At 46.9% G+C, this 19,822-nt stretch overlaps 8 protein-coding genes across 8 annotated transcripts; 5 read left to right on the plus strand and 3 right to left on the minus strand.

Moving 5' to 3' along the window:
* Positions 1–34: 34 nt before the first annotated feature.
* LY89DRAFT_776235 (phenylalanyl-tRNA synthetase alpha chain) lies at positions 35–2,182 on the plus strand (the record flags this gene model as incomplete). The annotated part of the gene is made up of 4 exons (XM_018222025.1): positions 35–430; positions 479–687; positions 734–1,589; positions 1,642–2,182. The coding sequence occupies 4 exons, from the start codon at positions 35–37 to the stop codon at positions 1,726–1,728; spliced, it is 1,548 nt and encodes a 515-aa protein (XP_018078398.1). The 3' UTR covers positions 1,729–2,182.
* Positions 2,183–2,508: 326 nt separating this feature from the next.
* LY89DRAFT_703280 (carbamoyl-phosphate synthase-like protein arginine-specific large chain) lies at positions 2,509–7,431 on the plus strand. The gene is made up of 13 exons (XM_018217310.1): positions 2,509–3,176; positions 3,302–3,383; positions 3,438–4,845; positions 5,062–5,085; positions 5,135–5,214; positions 5,272–5,359; positions 5,413–5,484; positions 5,543–5,559; positions 5,608–5,649; positions 5,700–6,098; positions 6,160–6,302; positions 6,428–7,131; positions 7,184–7,431. Exons 1-13 carry the CDS (start codon positions 2,846–2,848, stop codon positions 7,289–7,291), a joined length of 3,498 nt encoding a protein of 1,165 aa, XP_018078399.1. The 5' UTR covers positions 2,509–2,845; the 3' UTR covers positions 7,292–7,431.
* Positions 7,432–7,638: 207 nt separating this feature from the next.
* Positions 7,639–10,126, minus strand: LY89DRAFT_679299 (nuclear protein localization protein 4). The gene is made up of 5 exons (XM_018213841.1): positions 9,835–10,126; positions 9,660–9,784; positions 8,100–9,606; positions 7,933–8,044; positions 7,639–7,847 (listed from the first exon to the last, which is right to left on the minus strand). The coding sequence occupies exons 1-5, from the start codon at positions 9,916–9,918 to the stop codon at positions 7,843–7,845; spliced, it is 1,833 nt and encodes a 610-aa protein (XP_018078400.1). The 5' UTR covers positions 9,919–10,126; the 3' UTR covers positions 7,639–7,842.
* Positions 10,127–10,280: 154 nt separating this feature from the next.
* Positions 10,281–11,390, plus strand: LY89DRAFT_712984 (uncharacterized protein). The gene is made up of 2 exons (XM_018218015.1): positions 10,281–10,564; positions 10,616–11,390. The coding sequence occupies exons 1-2, from the start codon at positions 10,459–10,461 to the stop codon at positions 11,212–11,214; spliced, it is 705 nt and encodes a 234-aa protein (XP_018078401.1). The 5' UTR covers positions 10,281–10,458; the 3' UTR covers positions 11,215–11,390.
* A 609-nt stretch (positions 11,391–11,999) lies between these two features.
* On the plus strand, positions 12,000–12,428 carry LY89DRAFT_776239 (uncharacterized protein; the record flags this gene model as incomplete). Its single annotated transcript, XM_018222026.1, has 1 exon — positions 12,000–12,428. Exon 1 carries the CDS (start codon positions 12,012–12,014, stop codon positions 12,426–12,428), a length of 417 nt encoding a protein of 138 aa, XP_018078402.1. The 5' UTR covers positions 12,000–12,011.
* Positions 12,429–12,582: 154 nt separating this feature from the next.
* On the minus strand, positions 12,583–14,967 carry LY89DRAFT_572219 (uncharacterized protein; the record flags this gene model as incomplete). The annotated part of the gene is made up of 6 exons (XM_018208632.1): positions 12,583–13,719; positions 13,766–14,039; positions 14,087–14,226; positions 14,274–14,588; positions 14,640–14,861; positions 14,911–14,967. 6 exons carry the CDS (start codon positions 14,965–14,967, stop codon positions 12,583–12,585), a joined length of 2,145 nt encoding a protein of 714 aa, XP_018078403.1.
* Positions 14,968–15,071: 104 nt separating this feature from the next.
* LY89DRAFT_712987 (uncharacterized protein) lies at positions 15,072–17,942 on the plus strand. Its single transcript, XM_018218016.1, has 2 exons — positions 15,072–15,642; positions 15,694–17,942. The coding sequence occupies exons 1-2, from the start codon at positions 15,090–15,092 to the stop codon at positions 17,892–17,894; spliced, it is 2,754 nt and encodes a 917-aa protein (XP_018078404.1). The 5' UTR covers positions 15,072–15,089; the 3' UTR covers positions 17,895–17,942.
* On the minus strand, positions 17,913–18,929 carry LY89DRAFT_679303 (uncharacterized protein). Its single transcript, XM_018213842.1, has one exon. The coding sequence runs from the start codon at positions 18,899–18,901 to the stop codon at positions 17,966–17,968; it is 936 nt and encodes a 311-aa protein (XP_018078405.1). The 5' UTR covers positions 18,902–18,929; the 3' UTR covers positions 17,913–17,965.
* Between the last annotated feature and the right edge of the window lie 893 nt (positions 18,930–19,822).

Below are 19,822 nucleotides of genomic sequence, written 5' to 3' on the forward strand. Positions count from 1 at the left end.
AACTTCTTTGAAGTGTGCAAAAGCTTCCGATACGATGGCCGCCAGTCAAAATGGCCAGCAGGGAGATCTCACCTCAGAAATTCTCCGCGAGCTGTCCAATTCCGAACCTATTCTTACCTCGGAAGCCTTTGCTGGGTATAAGTCCGCCGATGTTAAGAGTGCCTTGGACCGACTGGGATCGCGTGCTATGATCACATATGATACAATTGACAGAGAAGAAGCCATCTTGGAACCCGAAGCTGTGGAAATTGAGGCCAATGGCAGCCATGAAGCGCGAGTTTTCGAGGCGTTGCAGAAGGCTATGGATGGGCTCACCGTTCAGGAACTGGAGAAGGCTATCGGAGACAAGAATGTCGTGAAGGTTGGTCAAGGCAAGGCTTTCAAGTCAAAATGGATTGCCAAAGGAAAGGATGGGCGCCTAGTAGCTTCTGTAGGTTATGATGGTCCAATGTCTTCATGCCTAGACTAACAACTGCAGACTGAGTCAATAAAGGATGAAACTCGAGAGCAACTTCAGATCATAGCGAAGACACGTACACATCCAGACTCGAAAGTTATTACGGATTTGAAGAAGCGCAAGCTCGTCAAGATGCAGAAGGTCATCAGCTACAAGGTTCGCAAAGGGCCAAAGTTCGCTCTTGAAATAGTGAAGGAGGAGACAGACCTGACAGCAGACATGCTTGCCTCGTAATTACCGTATCTACCCCTGCATGACATTGCTAACAGTTTCCAGGGGTGCATGGAAAACTGCTGCTTTCAAGCCTTATAACTTCAAATCTCTCGGAGCAGATCAAAATGCTGGCGCTCTTCATCCATTGAACAAGGTCCGACACGAATTCCGTCAAATCTTCTTCGAGATGGGCTTTGAAGAGATGCCGACCAACCGTTTCGTCGAGACCGGTTTCTGGAACTTCGACGCCCTCTTCGTTCCACAACAACACCCCGCTCGTGACCTTCAAGACACCTTCTACATCTCCGACCCTAAAGTAGCAGACAAGCCCCACGCCGAGACAGAAGACGATACGGCGGACTATGAGAGTTACTGGAACAACGTGAAGGAAGTCCATCAAGAAGGAAAGTATGGCTCCATCGGGTACAGATATCCTTGGGCTGAAGATGAGTCATTACGGCTTGTTCTCCGCACTCATACAACCGCCATCTCGACAGCCATGCTGCACAAACTGGCCTCTCAGAAGGGTCCCGACGGAAGACCGCCTCCAGCTCGATACTTCTCAATTGACCGCGTTTTTAGGAATGAGACTGTTGATGCCACCCATCTTGCTGAGTTTCATCAGGTCGAAGGTGTCATTGCGGATTATGGATTGTCACTAGGTGGACTCATGGAATTCATGCAAATCTTCTTCAACAAGATGGGCATTGAAGATTTGAGATTCAAACCTGCCTATAATCCCTACACCGAGCCAAGTATGGAGATTTTCAGTTTCCACAAGGGCCTGAACAAGCTGGTTGAGATTGGCAACAGCGGCATGTTCAGACCTGAGATGTTAGAGGCTATGGGTCTGCCTAAAGATTTGCGCGTTTTCGGTTGGGGGTTGTCTTTGGAGCGTCCGACGATGATCAAATACAAGGCAAGTCATCAAAAGTTAACAACAATTAGGACATCTACTAACTCCAACACAGGTGAATAATATTCGAGAGTTGTTAGGCCACAAATGCGACCTTGCTTTCATAGAAAGAAACCCAGCTGTCAGGCTAGAGAAAACTTAGATGTTGATGTCCAATATAGCTTGGTACAACGAGATACCCAATAAAGCTCTCTCGAAGTCTCAACAACCTTGGAAGTCTCTTCCATCACGTGTTTAACATTGTTGAAATCCTGGGTACCAAGCTAGCTCGTTGCGGCATTTGGTTACAAATGTGCATTTGACTGATGAGTGCTTGAAACTGTGTTTTCTTGCAGGAGATGATCCACAACAGCGGGGAAGTGGTCTCTATGCTGTACGCGACCTTGTGCGTATGCTGTATAATGCTACTCCTAACCTAATTTGCCCTTCATGGTGCCTTATTCGGGAGAGATATGCTCATCGTGAGAAATATTCACGTCTTTCCATTATCAGACTCTTGTACTGTAGAATCTAACAAAGTGTCTAGGAGGAGGAGTCTACTTCACTCGAGTGGAAAAGCGACAACGTAAATATTAGACCTATATAGAATTCAACAGGTACCTTCCGACATATTGTGATGTAATTGGCCTGACCTCATGCTACCCCTGGGCGTATCTACGATTGGTCTCCCGTGCTTCAAAGTGCATACCCGAAATGCAAGAAGCAAAAAGTCTTCGAGCTTGCCCACCTCACATGGCGGCGCCCCTCCTTTACCCATCCATAAGTCTGCAGTAGTGAACCACGAGGATCTTATGATTTGGTCTCTTCCAGGCAAGATTGCGTGCGGGCGCCGAAAAGGGTTTAGTCTAGCATTGTAAAATCGTGCTTTGGTTTTTTCACCGAAGGTGACCATGTCGCAGGGTTCTCTCCACCCCGCAGTCGTGCTTAAAAAATTTCTGAAGTACCTAGCAAAGAAAACTCATTGAACTTCCCAACTTCTTGCCTCTGAATACTCTGCACCTGCTACCTCCTCCTCGTTGACAATGCTGCGTGACTTCGAGCCTTCCAAATTACAAACTTAACATCCCTCTCGCCAATCTTTGTTTGTTATCAGAAGCTATTTTATCAGACCGCCTTGGGGCATCTGATCGACGATCAACACCTCGAATTCTTTCCACGAAAGAAAATCCAGAGTACTTCGACAAGGCTCGTACGAGCTTTACATTGTTGTGGAAACTCAATTGAGTGATTTCTCTTTCAATTGAAGTCTCTTCCACACAATGGCCATCTCAACTCGCATTGCAGGGAGAACATGCTCCTCCCTCCTTCGCCAGGCCAGAGCACCTGCAAGCAGGAGTTTCACCACCAGAGCCTCTTCTCAATGCCTCTACGCTAGAAGCCCAGTCCAGGCTGCGAAGAATGCCAGATCGATCCGCCTTTTCTCGAGCTCCATCGTCTCACGAAACCAGTCACAGACTGCACCAAACGCGAAAGCATACCTAGAGAGTGGAGTCATAAAGGGAGCAGCGAATCCCGTTGATGTGAAGAAAGTTTTGGTCATTGGATCTGGCGGTTTGAGCATTGGACAAGCAGGAGAGTTTGATTATTCAGGTCAGTGAAAATGTTCTCTGCAGAATGAGTCACTCTGGGAATAGCTTCAAAGTTATTCCAGCTTGGATTCATGTTGCAGTCCAGTGTCATTGTGGTAGAAACATCGTTAACACACTATTACACAGGTTCTCAAGCATTGAAAGCTCTCAAGGAAGCTGGAGTATCATCCGTGCTCATCAATCCTAACATTGCTACCATCCAAACTTCGTAGGGCCCCAGTCCCTTCATGTATTGGTGGATGCCATACTAATGTCTCTATAGTCATGTCCTCACAGACGAAGTATACTACCTGCCAGTCACTCCGGAATACGTTACATATGTCATCGAGAGGGAGAGACCAGATGGTATCTTCCTCACGTTTGGTGGTCAGACCGCCCTTAATCTTGGTGTACAAATGGAGCGTATGGGCATATTCGAGAGGTATGGTGTTAAGGTCCTCGGTACTAGCATCAAGACACTTGAGACTAGTGAAGACCGAGATCTCTTCGCAAAGGCTCTTGGAGAGATCAACATCCCAATTGCTAAGTCGATTGCAGTTGGCACCGTAGACGATGCATTGGAAGCTGCCAAAGGAATTGGCTACCCAATTATTGTCAGAGCCGCCTATGCTCTTGGTGGTCTTGGCTCGGGCTTTGCAAACAATGAAGAAGAACTTCGAAACATGGCTGCAAGATCCCTTACTCTGTCTCCCCAGATCTTGGTTGAGAAATCTCTCAAGGGATGGAAAGAAGTCGAGTATGAGGTTGTTCGAGATGCGAGTAACAATTGCATCACGGTTTGTAACATGGAAAACTTCGACCCTCTCGGCATTCACACCGGTGACTCTATTGTCGTGGCACCAAGTCAGACTTTGAGTGATGAGGAATATCACATGCTCCGTTCTGCTGCTATCAAAATCGTCAGACACTTAGGTGTAGTTGGCGAGTGTAACGTTCAATATGCGTTGCAGCCAGATGGACTTGACTACCGTGTCATCGAAGTCAACGCTCGTCTCTCCCGGTCATCTGCTCTTGCTTCCAAGGCTACTGGATACCCCCTCGCTTACACTGCTGCGAAAATCGGACTTGGTCATACTCTACCAGAATTACCAAATGCCGTCACCAAGACTACTACCGCCAACTTCGAACCTTCTCTGGACTATGTAGTTACAAAGATTCCTCGTTGGGATTTGGCCAAGTTCCAGCACGTGAAGCGTGATATTGGAAGTGCTATGAAGTCTGTAGGAGAAGTCATGGCTATCGGTAGGACATTTGAAGAGTCTATTCAAAAAGCCATTCGCCAAGTCGACCCTCGCTTCATCGGTCTCCAAGGCGATAAGTTTGAGGATCTGGACTACGAGTTGGCAAATCCAACAGATCGTCGATGGTTGGCAGTCGGTCAAGCTATGCTTCATGAAGGCTATACCGTTGATCGCGTTCACGAGTTGAGCAAGATTGACAAGTGGTTTTTGTACAAGCTACAAAACATTGTCGATTGTACCCATGAGCTCGAGGACATCGGAAGTCTCTATGGCATTAAGAAGGAAATCATGCAAAAAGCAAAGAAGATGGGATTCAGTGATCGCCAGATTGCAAAAGCAGTTGGTAGCACTGAGGACGAGGTTAGAGCTCGCAGAAAGAATTTTGGCATCACGCCATTTGTCAAGAGAATCGATACTCTTGCTGCAGAGGTATGTCATAATCTCCTTCGATTTCTGGGATATTTGCAGGTCTGGCTCTTCGATACGTCAAATTGTCCCTTATTTCTGGGTCATTTTGGAAGTCGAGCTCTCAGAGGACGTCAAATATTCCTTATTTCTGGGACATTTTGGAAATCAAGCTCGCATGAGACGTCGGCTTCTATGCTCCCTAACATACAGCTGAAATTCTTGCTAATGTCATACCAGTTCCCTGCTAGTACAAATTATTTGGTTAGTCTTTTTCTTGAATTCTAATTCGTTTCTGCTAATTGACATTTAGTACACAACTTATAATGCTACAAGCCATGACGTTGAATTCAATGATAGAGGAATCATCGTGTTAGGAAGCGGAGTCTATAGGCAAGTTTCCCCACGCCTTCAATCTTTTGGTCGTCTCTGGTGCTAATTTGATCAAAGGATCGGCTCTTCAGTGGAGTTCGACTGGTGCGCGAGCAGTTCAGTGCTTGCTCTCAGAGACATGGGGAAGAAGACCGTAATGATTAACGTAAGAGGATAATGCCCTCCATGTTCATTGCTCAATACTAACTTCCTCATCAGTACAACCCCGAGACATACTCCACAGACTTCGACACGGCAGATAGGCTCTTCTTCGAGGAGTTAAGCTACGAGGTATGACCCTGCTTCCGGCTCGCAGAGCTCTTTCGTGCAATGCTAATTGGTTCTTTAGCGTGTTCTGGACATCTAGTTAGCTCACTCTCCCTTGTTGATAATCCCAGTTCTAACATGCTACAGTGAACTCGAAAGTGCTTCCGGCGTTGTCGTCTCCGTCGGCGGGTAAGCTTAATTCCACTCTGAACCTGCCATTGACATACTAATTCCTCCAGTCAACTTCCCCAAAACATCGCCCTCCGCCTCCAAGAAACCGGCCATTGCAAGGTTCTCGGTACTGACCCTAAAGACATTGACAAGGCCGAGGACAGACAAAAGTTCTCTGCCATTCTCGACAGTATTGGGGTTGATCAGCCCGCCTGGAATGAGCTCACTTCAGTCGCTGATGCCGAAGCCTTTGCCGATGAAGTTGGCTACCCCGTCCTCGTTCGACCTTCCTATGTTCTGTCCGGCGCTGCCATGACTGTCATTCGCAGCAAGGATGACCTTAAAGACAAACTTGAGGCTGCCAGCAACGTTTCACCAGACCACCCAGTTGTCATCACCAAATTCATTGAAGGAGCTCAAGAAATTGATGTTGACGCCGTCGCCTCAAAGGGTCAATTAATTATTCAGTAAGTCAAATTTTGCTCTTGTTTAAGTCTCCGTCAAGAGCGTGTACTGATTTGTCTGTAGTGCTGTCAGTGAACACGTGGAGCAAGCCGGTGTCCACTCTGGTGATGCTACCCTTGTTCTCCCCCCTGCTTCTCTAGATCAATCCACCATGGACCGTGTCAAAGAAATTGCCGTCAAGGTCGCCAAGGCTTGGAGCATCACTGGTAAGTCTCATGATAACTTCCTATTCCTTGCTGTCTTGGAATTCATACTCCGGAGTCGGTGCAGTCCTAAAACACGCATATTTTCTCCTAAGCACACAAAAGAAATTTACTGAATCTGACTACAGGCCCATTTAACATGCAAATTATCAAAGCTGATGATCCCGAGGGAGGTCTTCCTCACTTGAAGGTCATCGAGTGTAACTTGCGTGCCTCTCGTTCTTTCCCCTTCGTCAGCAAAGTCCTTGGCCTTAACTTCATCGATGTCGCCACCAAAGCTCTCGTTGGGACCGATGTTCCCGAACCAACTGATCTCATGGCTGTCAAGCGTGACTATCTCGCGACCAAAGTTCCTCAATTCTCCTGGACTCGTCTCGCAGGCGCTGACCCCTTCTTGGGTGTCGAAATGGCCAGCACTGGTGAAATTGCCTGCTTCGGAAAGGATCTTGTGGAAGCTTACTGGGCATCCCTGCAAGCAACTATGAACTTCCGCATGCCTGAGCCCGGTGAGGGTCTCCTCTTTGGTGGAGATGTAACCAAGCCTGTCCTCGCTGCTATTGTTGATTACCTCTCCCCTCTTGGGTACAAGCTCTATGCTGCCGAGAAGGAAGTCAAGGAATTCCTCGAATTAACTGCTAAGAACAATGTCTCTGTTGAGGTCATCGAGTTTCCTACGGCAGACAAGAGAGCATTGAGAGAAGTATTCCAGAAGTACGATATCCGCGGAGTTTTCAACCTTGCCCAAGCTAGAGGAAAGACTGTCTTGGACGTTGACTATGTGATGCGTCGTAACGCAGTTGACTTCGGTGTCCCACTCTTCATGGAGCCAAAGGTATGCCCTCCCCATCCTTACCTACTTGAAATGAATACTAATCCACCACCAGACCGCTGAACTGTTCGCCCGTTGCATGAGCGAAAAGCTCCCACGAAAGGAGGGTGTCCCAGGGGAAGTCCGCAGATGGTCTGACTTTATCGGTGGCAAGCCTTTGTAGATAGCCATAATCCGACTTGCTATCTCCTCCTTGGCGTTCTTCTTGGCGGAAAGGAAAAATTGAAAAATTGACTTCAGCGGTGCGAAGCATGAGATACACAAAAGCTTTTAGATGTTCATAGCAATGGAATTACAACTGCTTTTCTAATCCTTATGTTTCAGACGAAACCCTAGTTGCACGTAGTCTCGGTGTTAGAGCATATGATGATCTAGCCTCACTAATTCTTACAGGTTATGATATTCCAAATTAGCTATTGTAATGTCACGGGAGGCAAGGTTGTGTGCTTGTATGTACTTGTATTGCATTGTATTTGGCTTGATAGCTCACTTGCACCTTCGCAATGCCCCGAGCCTTTTCTACGCCATATATGCACCGCGCTACCTGAAATCCCAAACCTCCCCAGATATCATCGCTTCTTTTACCAGCATCCCGTAGGACAGAAAGATGAGTCCCAGTCTTTCCTTCTAGACCCAACCAATCTATCGTCTATCGAATCGTCAAATTTCCTATATTCCTCGAGGATCAAGCTATATAGTGCACCTACACTTATTCTAGCCTTACCCCGCCAACCCTCTTAGCTAGGCGTTCGCTGGCGCCATCACCGTCTTCAAACGGTGATGGTCTTTTGGGGGGTCTCTCACCAGTCGTTTGTAATATGGTAAGTAATGTTGCCCAACCAGGGGTAGATGTCAACTCAGTTCCATCAGCTAAATCGTGTTGCGTTGCAACGCGGCAGAGAAGTGCTTCTTCCTCCTATGAAATTGTTAGTATGGACAATCGAAGAAAGAAAGATCAACGCAAGGATTACCTTGCCCAAGATGCCAACACCGTGGAGGAAGCAAAGAAGATGGAAGTCGGATACTGCATTGATGCCGTCATTCTGCTTCGAGGAGGATTTGGTAAGACCTAAGCATTTAGAAACATCTTGAAGTTCTTGATCTTGGCCAAGGACAGCGCGGTTCTCAATGGGGAAGCAGGGTGGATTAGCTGTGAAGAGGGGCTTTGCTTCGCTTGGGAAGCCATGCGTCAGCGTGACAAGAAGATATTCGACTGGGAACGAGGGCTTCGCGTTTTCCTGGACGGCTCTGCCATATTCGTTAATTCTCCGATAGAAGACTTCTGGGATATATCGGGCGCGGTTCTCAGCTTCTTCGTCTTCCTCTTCGTTCCGGACGATCATGACTGTAGGATCAGCAGATGGCTCGATAATGTCGGCTCTAACCATCTCCACCGCCGAATTTGAGACTTGATATGCAGATATCGCAATTTGGCCTGCTTCGTCGCCGGTTACGACGCAGGTAACAAAATTCGAGCCGAATATGCCAGTGTCGCTCCACTTGGTTGGCTTTGGGTGTAAGGCCTGGAGTCGTGCGGCAAAGGTGATTTCAAGGGAAGAGAGGTAGTAGGAATCGATGTGTCTCTTGCAAACAACGGTTCCGTCACCAACGCCCGAATCCAGCAGATCAGTCCAGATCACTCCAACCTTCTGCAGGCCACATAGTCTTGCAACCTCATCGATCTCCTTCTCATTTTCCCATTCATTCAGAGTAACACCATCCACCTCGTCGACTTGTGGTGGCTCGTAAATGGCTTCAATGACGGCTTTGATGCCCAGAGGAACCTCTGTATACTCGGCATATCGTCCATATAAGTATCCTAGACGTTGTGCTCCCGAGTGACGCCAAAAGTTGAGCAAAGTCTCAATCAAAGCTGGATTCGCAAACTCGACATGATCGACCATTCGGAAAGGTTGTGGCTGTAAGGTGATTGCGCTTGGTTGACATTTTGTGCAGATACCCTCTGGCCATTGTGGATGTCCCGAAGGGCAGTTTTTCTTGACTCTGTAGTATGGTTCGCTCAGAGGTGGCATGAACGAGCTTCCCAATTCTGGCTTGTTTGTCGCGGAGTTGATCTTTCGTAGGTGTGAGTGGAAGGAAAGATTCTTGATCTTCTTCTCTGCCAGATATTCTGCATTATAGGGCTCCAACGGCATGCAGTAATCGCACATCCCCTTGTCCCCGTGTTGGCACATCTTCTGATCTTTCTTCCGAGGGATCTTGCCATTTTGCTTGTCCAACCTATCATCAACCGCTGATTGCTTGACCACCTCCCAAGGGTTCTTGATCTTCTCCGATGGTGACTTCAAGGCTTCCGCAATCACTGGAACGTCTTCGGCGGGTAGAACTACAGTTCCGTTGAGGCGGTTCGAGGATGAGAAGGGTTGAGATGCGTTTGTAGAATATGATGCACCGTTTGAGTTGCCGTTTGCTAATGCGTCTTTGTGCTTGTAGGTTATGAATACCATGTCGCCATGTCTGAAGGTCACCATTAATGGTGATACTCTGCGCTGCAAGACATTACAACTTACTTCAGTCCGATCTTCGAGACCTTGTGTCTGGCTATTTCCTTCAGCAGCTTGATCTCTCCACCAGTGGGCTTTGGCGACAGCGTAAGGGTATTGAAGTCAACCGTCGAAGGGAGCACTTCCGAAAGCTATAAAACAATCAATAATCTAAACACACAACCATATTATGTCTACCAACCTTCTCCCCAAGCTTCGCAAAGGTGTCCGATGGTTCAATATTCACGCGCACCATCGCGTCTGGACCTCGAAATCGGAGCAACATGGTTGCGTTTGTATATCCGATATGGTGGGGGAAAGGCTGAGAAATGGATACTTCAGAACTCCAGACGATTCAGCAATGACTGGACCGACTGTATCGCAGCAGGGTAGAGAATGTATGAAGGATGGAGTATCGGCGGGAACGTTGAAGAACGAGGGGCAAATATGACTGCGCAGAAGTGGAAAGAAAGCTTCGGAGAGCTCTTCTCCTTAGCAGACCGAAAGACAAAGATTCACGCATGGTGGTCGTCATATGTGCCGCCTGGTGCGCCTGGCTCTTAGCTCCGGGCTGAAGCGACAGGGGTTATTCCGTCTCCGAAGTTTAATTTTAGTGGGCAACCAAGTGAAAGCGATACTTGGCCTTAAAATCATTCACAGAGAACACATTTTTGCGCCCGCAACTGTCAATCCTGAGCATACGATAATTTCTTTCCCATTTTCAACCAGGACACTCACTCCGCACGCTCTTACTTAATACATATCCCAGAAACACCATCACCGGTCTCAGCCAGGACATCCAGGGACGCATTAAATTCTGCCCACCATGTTCGAAATTGACTGGGTTGGGCTCTCAATGGCATTTGGATACATTGGGGTTTTAGTGGGCTCTTTGATCACATTTTCTTCGGTTTATCGAAAACGGAAAGCTGGTTAGTATGGATATCCCCAGCAGAAAGATGATATACTGATTGATATTGCAGCACAATCTGCAACTCTTGCGCCATGGTTTCCTCCACATATGCAACGGAATATCTACCTCTCACTTCTTCATCTTGAGCCAGCTGAAGGGCAAGAGAAAGCTCCCAATGTACCGGACAGTGTTCTACGAGCTGCGCTCCTGAGAAGAGCCGTCGAAGACATCCACCGAATAATTCAGATCAGAACGGCAAAGCAAGCATGCAGTACACTGCTACAGCGTGGCAGCGTTGGAGATGCACTGTGGCAACGGTTTTTGAGGGCCGAGCAAGAGATGGAAGCAGAGCTTAAAGACGTAGTTATGGAGGCAAATGCTCTTACACCGAATTGGGGCACTACGATTTTCCAATCTGCAAACGAGATGGCAGCCAACACGATGTTCCGTCAAAAGCTGGATGATATTCAGTCACAAACAGAGGCCGAGGTGGAATGGTGGAAGACCAGGCGCGCGTCGATCCAAGATGAATTCATGAAGGAGCTTGATGGCGAATCAGGTGCAGCAGCCAAGGCCAGCAAACCCGGAAGCGATGAGGATGCAGTTCTTGTTGAAGGCGGTGGTCCCGCAGCAACAGGAAGCATCAGAAAGAAGAAGGGCAAGAAATGAGTCTTTCCAGTACGGGTGGCAGCTTCTGTAAAATGATGCATTGGGACGGTAAATATGGGCGTTATGGCGCATGGAATACCGCATCTGTAAGATATGCGGATCAGCAGAGTTGATAGCTTTTGAATTCGACATCACATAAGTCACTTTTTAAGTCTTCATTCTCAGACCAGCCCCACTTAAACTATCCCATAACGCTGATAGCTCCTCGAATTTTCAGTCTTATCTACCTCATGATACTTCCTTGCTCAAAGTCCAGGCTCCTTATGTGGCAAAATCCCATGTCTTTAAAGAAATGCGGTACGTGCTCATAGAGCCTCAAAGAACTCAAGTGAGACTTAAAGTTCTATCACAATCACAAAGAACTCGAGCATCCCGAAATAGTGCACTATAACCCCACATTTCGAGTTTAACAAAGGCATATGCTCCTCGGGCATAAAGGATGATTTCCCTCAAAGCCTGCAACCATCATACAAAAGGCCGTCTGTTCTCGTTCCAGCTCTTCTCTTCTCTTCTTTCTCTCAATGTCTGGAATCGTCAAGTCAAAGTCATTGCGGCCCGTTCTTCTTCTTTCATTACTCGTCTTCAAGTCTCTCCTCACAGGCTGCTGGCAGCTGTTGAAACAACATATTCACACACTCTCATTGACTGTACTCATCTCATAAGCCCATTTTCTCATACATATACCCACACGTACAACGTTATATTCGTACATAGCAACCCAACTCGCATTCTTAACGATTATCCCAAACAACTGATACCTCATATTTTACCAAAGACTTCAACAAATCAAATCTACGATGCCTCCTTCAAGAAGAGCCAACAACCCCCTCTTCGCCGCCAAAATACAACAAATGGCACTACCACTCGCTCCCCTCGTCAGACTCACAACAGGAGAAGTCCATCCCTCCTTCCCGACAACACTCCTCAACTTCTGGCTCTTAACATCCGAGCAACTAGGCGACCTAGCGCACTTCTACCACCAACGGACGCCAAGTGTGTACACGAGACACTATCCTTGTCCTGTACATCAAGAATGGAGGACTGATGCTACACTGGAGGAGAAACGGAGACGGATTGGAAGGTTCATCGGGTTGAGAGGATGTGAAAGTCCGGTAGAGATGAAGAGTGAAGAAGAGATTGGGAAGGATGTCAGAGAAAGGAGGTGGGGAGATGAGGAGGATGAGATATTCAAGCGGAAGATGAGACGGTATTGATCGGACTTCATGAACTTTCGGGGAAGGAAGCATTTTGAATAAGACACGCACTTGGGTGGCTTGCTTACAATGATGGTTTGGAACTCTGATGTATTTGTTGTTTGTCATGTGTATATTTTGCGATGCTCCATGGATTCTGGTATTGTACATTCTATCAAAGTCCTTTCCATGTCGTCTTTGCCAAGTGATCTGCCTTCTTCTTGCTCGGTTTGATCATACCTAACGACTTCAAGTCTGCTAAAGCGCTGTAGAATAATACGAGGGCATCTCTCTCCTCCATCTTTTGCTCGTCGCCTCCACTGACCATTTCAAAAAATGCTGACCATAAATCGAAGACGTTGATGAGAGAGCAGGTCTCGAGATACATCTGGTAAAGGATCGCAGTCGCAGGATGGGTGGACGACAAGCCTTCTACTGATTCACAGCATTCGCACTTCAAATAGTCGTATGGCGCAGAGAGCGCACGCTCGATCGTTGCGCGCGGCTTTGGGGTGAAGACCTCACGATATGGTAACATGGAATCGTAAAGCCAGACTTCATGAAGGAAGATCTCCTGAGGACTCCCAATATCAAAGTAGTTCTTCAACCGATCATTTAACTTGTCGACAAGAGTTGTATATTGCTTATCTTGCTGAGAAAGTGTCGAGTCTTCGTAGCTTAATTGAACTCTCTGTGCAATCACTGTCGTTCGTAAACCCTGGCTTCTGATTGCATAGCTACTGCGAATGGGTTTTCCCGTCTTCGAAGCTTCATTAGCCAAGTCCGATGCTTGCGATTGGAAACTAATGATTTCTGCGAGAAATTCTTCGTCCTCATCGGCCCAACCATCTAAGTCCATCTCTGAGCTCCCATCCTGGACAACACCACAGATTCTCTGCAGGAATGACACCAGTTCATCAGGAGCCATTCGCTTGGTTGACTCAAGAATCCGATCCACAAAGTCCGAGTCTCTAAGAGTTCCGTCGAAGGTTGCCATGTACAGATCAATGCTTGAGACCGGATCGGGTAATGATATTGATATTACGCTCATAGTTCGAAGGAGATGTAAGACTGGCTTGTTCGAGAGACATGCTTCAAGCTCATCAAGGAGGATGGTGTCGTCCTCTAGCAAATCCACAACGCGATCAAGATCTTGTGTCTCCACTAGACTCTTGATATGAGATTTGAAAGATGGAAGCATACGCACAGCCTCGTAATGCTCAGGCTGCAAATGATCGAGAGACGGTGAGGCACCTAAGACAGGAGTCAGAATGCTCAGCGCATCTGCAAAGAAATGGCACATATAGGAGTACTGCAAAGTTAGTATTCTTCCAATAATGATTCCTCACCGGACCAACCTTGAGAGCAGCTGTGAAAGACTGTACGCTCTGGGCATGCTCTTGTTGTCTTTCGACCAGGCTGGCTACGAGCGAAGGGCTGAGACGCAATGGAGCGTTGCCGCCTGCAAGAATCTTCTTAAACATCCTCTCTACTAGTGAACTGGTCTGCTCCACGTCGAATTGCGTTCCACGAAGTGACTTGCTTGCTATTCTTGGCAGTCTTTCTTGGAAGAGATCCAGCGAGGTGGCAATACCGAACAGAAGAACGAAGGGTATGCGATCACTCCAGGAACTAGGCATGTCAGCTCCAGATATGGAAATTGATGCAATCAGACTAACCTGAACAGAGCTATTAGATCTGTAATCAAGCTTGTATCAAATGCTTCACTGTCTTGAAATGCCACAATAACTGCTTGACTTCCTTGAGCTCGTACAAACGTATGAAGTACTTCGAGGTCGTAGTTAAGCAGTTTTCGCCCCTATTTATTGTTTTAAAAAATATTCTCAAAGGTGGTGTCCGACTTACACCAAGACCCGAGCTGATTTCATCATCGTCTTCTAAGTTGTTCTTTTGATTAGTAGCGTCTCGAATGACTCTTTTCAACACGGCTTTCAAGTTTGGAGCATCCCCTGAGCGTAAGATAACTGCCGGTCCATGTATTTCAGCTCTCAGACGAGCAGACAACTGGTCAAAGAGTAGGCCTTGAGACGCAATGTTGGGGCCAGTGATGATGAAGCCAGAAGGAATTGTTTCTGTCTGGTCAAATCTTTCCTGGCTTGATTCTTGCACAAATTTAGTGACATCTTGAAGAGTGTCCTCGTTTGCTTCATCCAGGATAGACTGCACACTTGATCAGCTACATCGATAAACATTGTCTAGATTCATCCTTACTTGAATCTGCGATTCTGTGTGAGACCAAGCTCGTACGTAAAGCTCATGTCGTCGCTGTATCCATTCCGAGGTTTCTTTCCCATTGAGTAGAGCATCGAATTCTAAGGTAGTAGGGTCTCCTGGCTGCTCATCTGAGCTTTTCTGCTTTCCTATTTTGCGCCTTTTGGACGGTCGCGTAGGCTCATTTGCGACAGCATTTGATGGTATGTAAACATATGCGGACTATATCTGATATTAGCTACTGCCAATTGATTCGCATGAGCAATCCAACCTGATGATCAGTGTCATGATAGCCTGCATGGCTGTTGTCGTCTTCGTGATCGGACATTTGGTTCTGGGGGATGCTTTTGGGAGACGCGTTCAGAGCGCGGGATGACATCGCCAAAATGTTCTCTCCAAAAAAAAAGTTCGGGTGTCCGAGTTCAACAAACAGCATTTTCATGAACACTTATGCCGCCTCCACAACATCTCCTGTCACCTAGACTCCGAGGCTTTGTGTGTAAATCATGTCTGTCCAAATTACGGGCACCTCGACGACAGCAATTACCATGGGTAACACGAACATATGCCAGCGATGATAAACCGAAGAGACGAAAAGGAGCATGGGATTTGCCCCATGGCACTGTCAGATATTTCGAGCAGACGCGAGATGGTGTCCGCACGGAGCTTAAGGATGAAGAAGACGACGATGACGCCGAGTTCACAGAGTCTGTGAAAGAACAACTGAGGCAGCTAGAGGAAAGGACTGGGAAGACTATGTACGATTTGGACGAGCAGGATCTACAGGATATACTACATGGCACCCTAGCGAATACACAAGAAGAAGATCCTCTGAAGGGTTTCCCGGATCCTGCCGAAATCGAAAAGGACTTGACAGCAATGGCAGCACATAATCAGGATATTCAAGCTCAGATGGATTTGATCAATTCATTTGATCTAGAAAATCTATCTGAAGAAGACCGTGTGCGGTTAAGAGAAGGATTACTTGGATCCGTGAAGAAAGGCATGAAAAACGCCTTCTTATGTGACTATTCTTGCTAACACGGCTGTGCAGACAAAAGTCCCCCAATCCCCCATCAACCGGAGAGCAGAGTGCCAGGAGGCAACAGAGGCTCTAACGAAACTAACTTTCCCGTTCTACCTATCTCTTCATTTCCTACGAGAAGCCATACGTATCTTCGGGGCCTTGAGAAGTGTGTTTACCATACTGGTGCAGAAGGGTCATCTTTCAAGAGACCTTTGCGTAGGCGGTCACGGCTTGAATCTGCTCTTTCCGACGATGCCATCAGAACACGGAAGACTTGGAGATCATATGCCATGTGTCGCAGTGCTCTGGTATCCTCTCCACAGCTAGTTCCTCTGAGATTTTGGGCAGCCTTGTGGGATATACTTGGGCTGGAAGATGTCCATAACCTTGATCGACTACTCCACCTTAAAACTCTAGGAGACGACATGTTGAAAGCTGGAGTGCACATGCGTCTAGATCAACGACTGCTGTACATTGAAGCTACCTTCATTGTAGCCGACCAAGCCAGTGCCATTCAAACGTGGGAGTTCATGGGCCGGAATTTGGCGGAGTCAAGCAGTCGTGGAAAGTATTGGGATCTTGGGACCCGAATGTTCTGTCGCCACGGTTTGATTGACCGTGCTATCAGCTGTGCGGAGAATATCCTTGACCACACAAAAGATCCTACCGATTTCCGTTTATTGCTTCCTATAATTGGGGCCGTTCTCAGGTCGGACGACAAGTCTTCTATGCAACGCGCATGGGCTTTGTACATTCGTTTGAGGTTCAATATTGGAGCGAAAATTACCATGGAAGATTACGACTCACTTATCTCAATGTTCATGGAAGCCAATCATCGAGAGCAGGCATTATCGGTATTCAAAGACATGATGCTCACTGGTGATGCTAGAAGAGCGGATCGAGATTCTATCAGTCGCTATACGAACGGTGTGGGAAGGTCCGCTATTCTAAGCTCCCTCAAGATACTACCGTCGGAACTTGACTGGCAGGACTTTAAGGTCGTGGACAGACTTCCAGCACGTCTCAATAACCGTGTATTCTTCGCCAGCTGGATGAAAAAGCTTATTGGCGACGGAGAAATTGAGTCTGCCGAAAAAGTTTTCCATCTTATGCAGGATCATGGAATTCGCCCTAGCTCTATTTCCACGAATGGATTGATTGGTGCTTGGTACCGCAAAGGGAATATGAAGTATCGCGAGAAGGCGGATGCTCTTGCTTGGCAGATGATCAGAGAAAGACAGAACGTGGTTGCTTTGCGCGACCAGAAATTAAGTACAGAAAGACTTCAACGCCCAATTCGTCCAGTCATTTCCGAAGACAAACCAGATTCCAGACCCGTCAACCTGGTTTCATATGCAACTATTGAAACATTCGAAATACTGCTCGAGCAGTATAGGCAACGACAAAAGTACTCCCTTATACCCAGCCTGTTCGAAGCTCTGACAGAGGCTCGGATTAAGCCAAATGTTGGTTTCATGAATCAGTTGCTTATGACTGACATGAAGGCGCAGTCGCCGTTGTGGGCTCTGAACACATATCGTTCCTTGACGGATCCTACGAAATCAGCCGGCAGCATTGTGCGGCCCAATTTCGATACATACCAGATCTTATGGGAAATGATGGCTCGTGACTCCGATCCTGTAAGCGTTCGGAGTAAGAATCCCTACAAATTAGTCCAGCCTAGGACCATGTTTAAAGAAATGGTGTACCACTTGAAATCACAAAAGGGTCCCATTCCAAATGACCTTTATCAAACAATGATATTGTGCTTCTGTTTGCACAAGGATCAAGTTGGGACCGCTGTGGCTTTAAGAGCGTTACAATTTTTCTTTGGCAACTTTCCAACAGAGGTCACAGCTCGAGCAGTCGTTCTCCAAATCGCTCGTCAAGGCTTGATGAACGAAGCTGGACTTTCAGCAAGTCGAAGACTAAACGTGAAAGCAGAGGTCACTCAACGAAGAATTCACGTTGTTACACAAGCCCTTGCATCTCTCAGGGAGCACAGGGTCGAAGTCTTGAGTGAACAAGGCATCGACTTTGAAGGTCTCGAAGGAGACGTCAAGTTGGAAGAAACCTTGCTGCTATTGTCCCAACTACTCAGATACGGGTATGAGCATAAACCAGTCACGGGTGTTGAACTCGAAGCGGCTCCCGAAGCGTGTCGAAGAGCTGCTAAGCAGATGGGGGTGCCAGAGTGTAAGCCGTGGGAGAGCGAGAGCGATGTATAAATCAAGTGTACAATAGTAACCTGATCTCCTCAAATTCAAATTGGGTATCATTCCTAAGCACCGATAACCTTTTAATCGTGATCTTCTTCTGTTAAACCAGGACAACCTTCCATGTCCTTGTCCGGGTACGTAAATTTACAATAAAAGCAGTAATTGAATACCTCTCTCAGATACAAGACAAGCTTGTGAAGTCGTTCTGCTGGTTCCAATGCATTGAACTCGTCCAGTTCGGGGTCTTCTTCTTCAAGGTCTTCCACAAGAGTATGCTGGATCCTATCCTTGCCCAAAGCTCTCTTGTCATCCGCATCTTCATCGGGATCGTCGTATGTAGGTAGTCGTGAGAGACTTTGATGAAGATCGTAACGCATCCTCCTGTCCCGTTCTTTCTCTTCCCTTTTTCGGATCAGTCCTCGCCACAAGACATTAATCTGCTTGAGAGGTTTGGTGGATATTTTCTTTTCATCCTCTGCGTCTTCCTCTCTTTCTCCCGTCATGCGTTCTGCAACTCTCATAACTGCACCAACCATGCCCTCGAGTCTGGTATCTTCTCTTTCTTGCCTTACTCGATCCCTGTATTCTCCTTCTTCGGCCTTAACCCGCTTGCCCTCCTTCTCGACTTCCTCCCGGAACTTTCTCTTCTTCTCCGAATCCAAGCCAATTCCACCTCGGTCCTCTTTCATTGTGACGTGAATAGGTTCAGTCCGGGCATCGATATTGTCCTTACTTCCCAATGCGACGCCAGGCTTGAAGCCCATCTTTGCCATCATCGCAAGACCCTTGCTCTTAGTAGCAGAGGCATCTTCGAGTAGTGATTTTGAGAGTGCAGCTTCACGAGCTGCAGCTTCATCTGCTTCCTGCTCTGCTTTTGATTTGACTCTACCTCGAGCTTCAGATTCGCGCTCTTTGCGCAGGCGACGTTGGGTGTAGGTTTCTTTTTCTTTGGGCTTGGACGGTTCTGCGATGACCATATTCATGTAATCATCCTCCTCATCGACGGGGTCGGCCATGTTGTCGTAAAAGACCTTATGATGCTTGTGACATTTCCGTGATTCAAAGTGTAAAAATCGTAGCCTTATGACGCAGGCTACACTAGTCCTGATTCGGCCGAAATTTGTTAAAGGTCGTATAAAGTTAAATAAGCAAAATTTTCATTCAAACATGCCAAACTCCAGTGACGCGTAAGTTAAATCGTTACTGCCCATGAATTTAAATCATAGGCTAATTTTGTGCATAGAGTGGTTAGCGTGTCGTTCTTATATTCTGCGGGCAACTGCTTAATATGAAGAAATGCGAAAGTCGTGGGTTCGACACCCGTGAGTATCAAATCCTTAATTATGAAGTAACTATACTGATGATTACGTAAGACCTGGAGTATAGAACTACAGTACATGTGTAATGTGTACACCTTTTTGCCCCTCTCAGCTTTATCTTCAGGGAAATGCCAGTTGCTTTCTTTGGTGATACTTCAATCTAGATGTGGATTTCAAACCTTTTTTTGGCCCTTCTCGCTTCTTCAACTGCCTTTACAGCCTATTGCTTAGCGAGATCCAAGTGTGCGATAAGCGAACTTGACAATATTGTATTTCATCATGCGGCACGAATAAGGACTAGCAAGTAGAAATTTCATTTAAATCCTGCAGGACTTTCTGGGTAGCTCGAGCAGTGTATTTTTTCTCCTCTACTTTCGATCCACGAAGTAACAATGATTGATTTTTTAAGCATAGGACAGTTAGAACATGGTTTAAGACTGTGTCTCACTAGCAGGGTGCTCATGTGGGGCCGTGAACAAACGACGACAATCATCTTGAGTCTCTCAAATTATATTCTCAACCTGTCAACTCCTTGGACATTGCCGAAATATGAAGTGCTTTGGAGGCCGATTTATCAAAGTCATCTGGGCAACCTTCTCAAGCCCCGAGATTCTGCCT

The sequence above is a fragment of the Mollisia scopiformis genome, assembly GCF_001500285.1.
Source record: "Mollisia scopiformis unplaced genomic scaffold LY89scaffold_1, whole genome shotgun sequence".
Taxonomy (NCBI): Eukaryota; Fungi; Ascomycota; class Leotiomycetes; order Helotiales; family Mollisiaceae; genus Mollisia; species Mollisia scopiformis.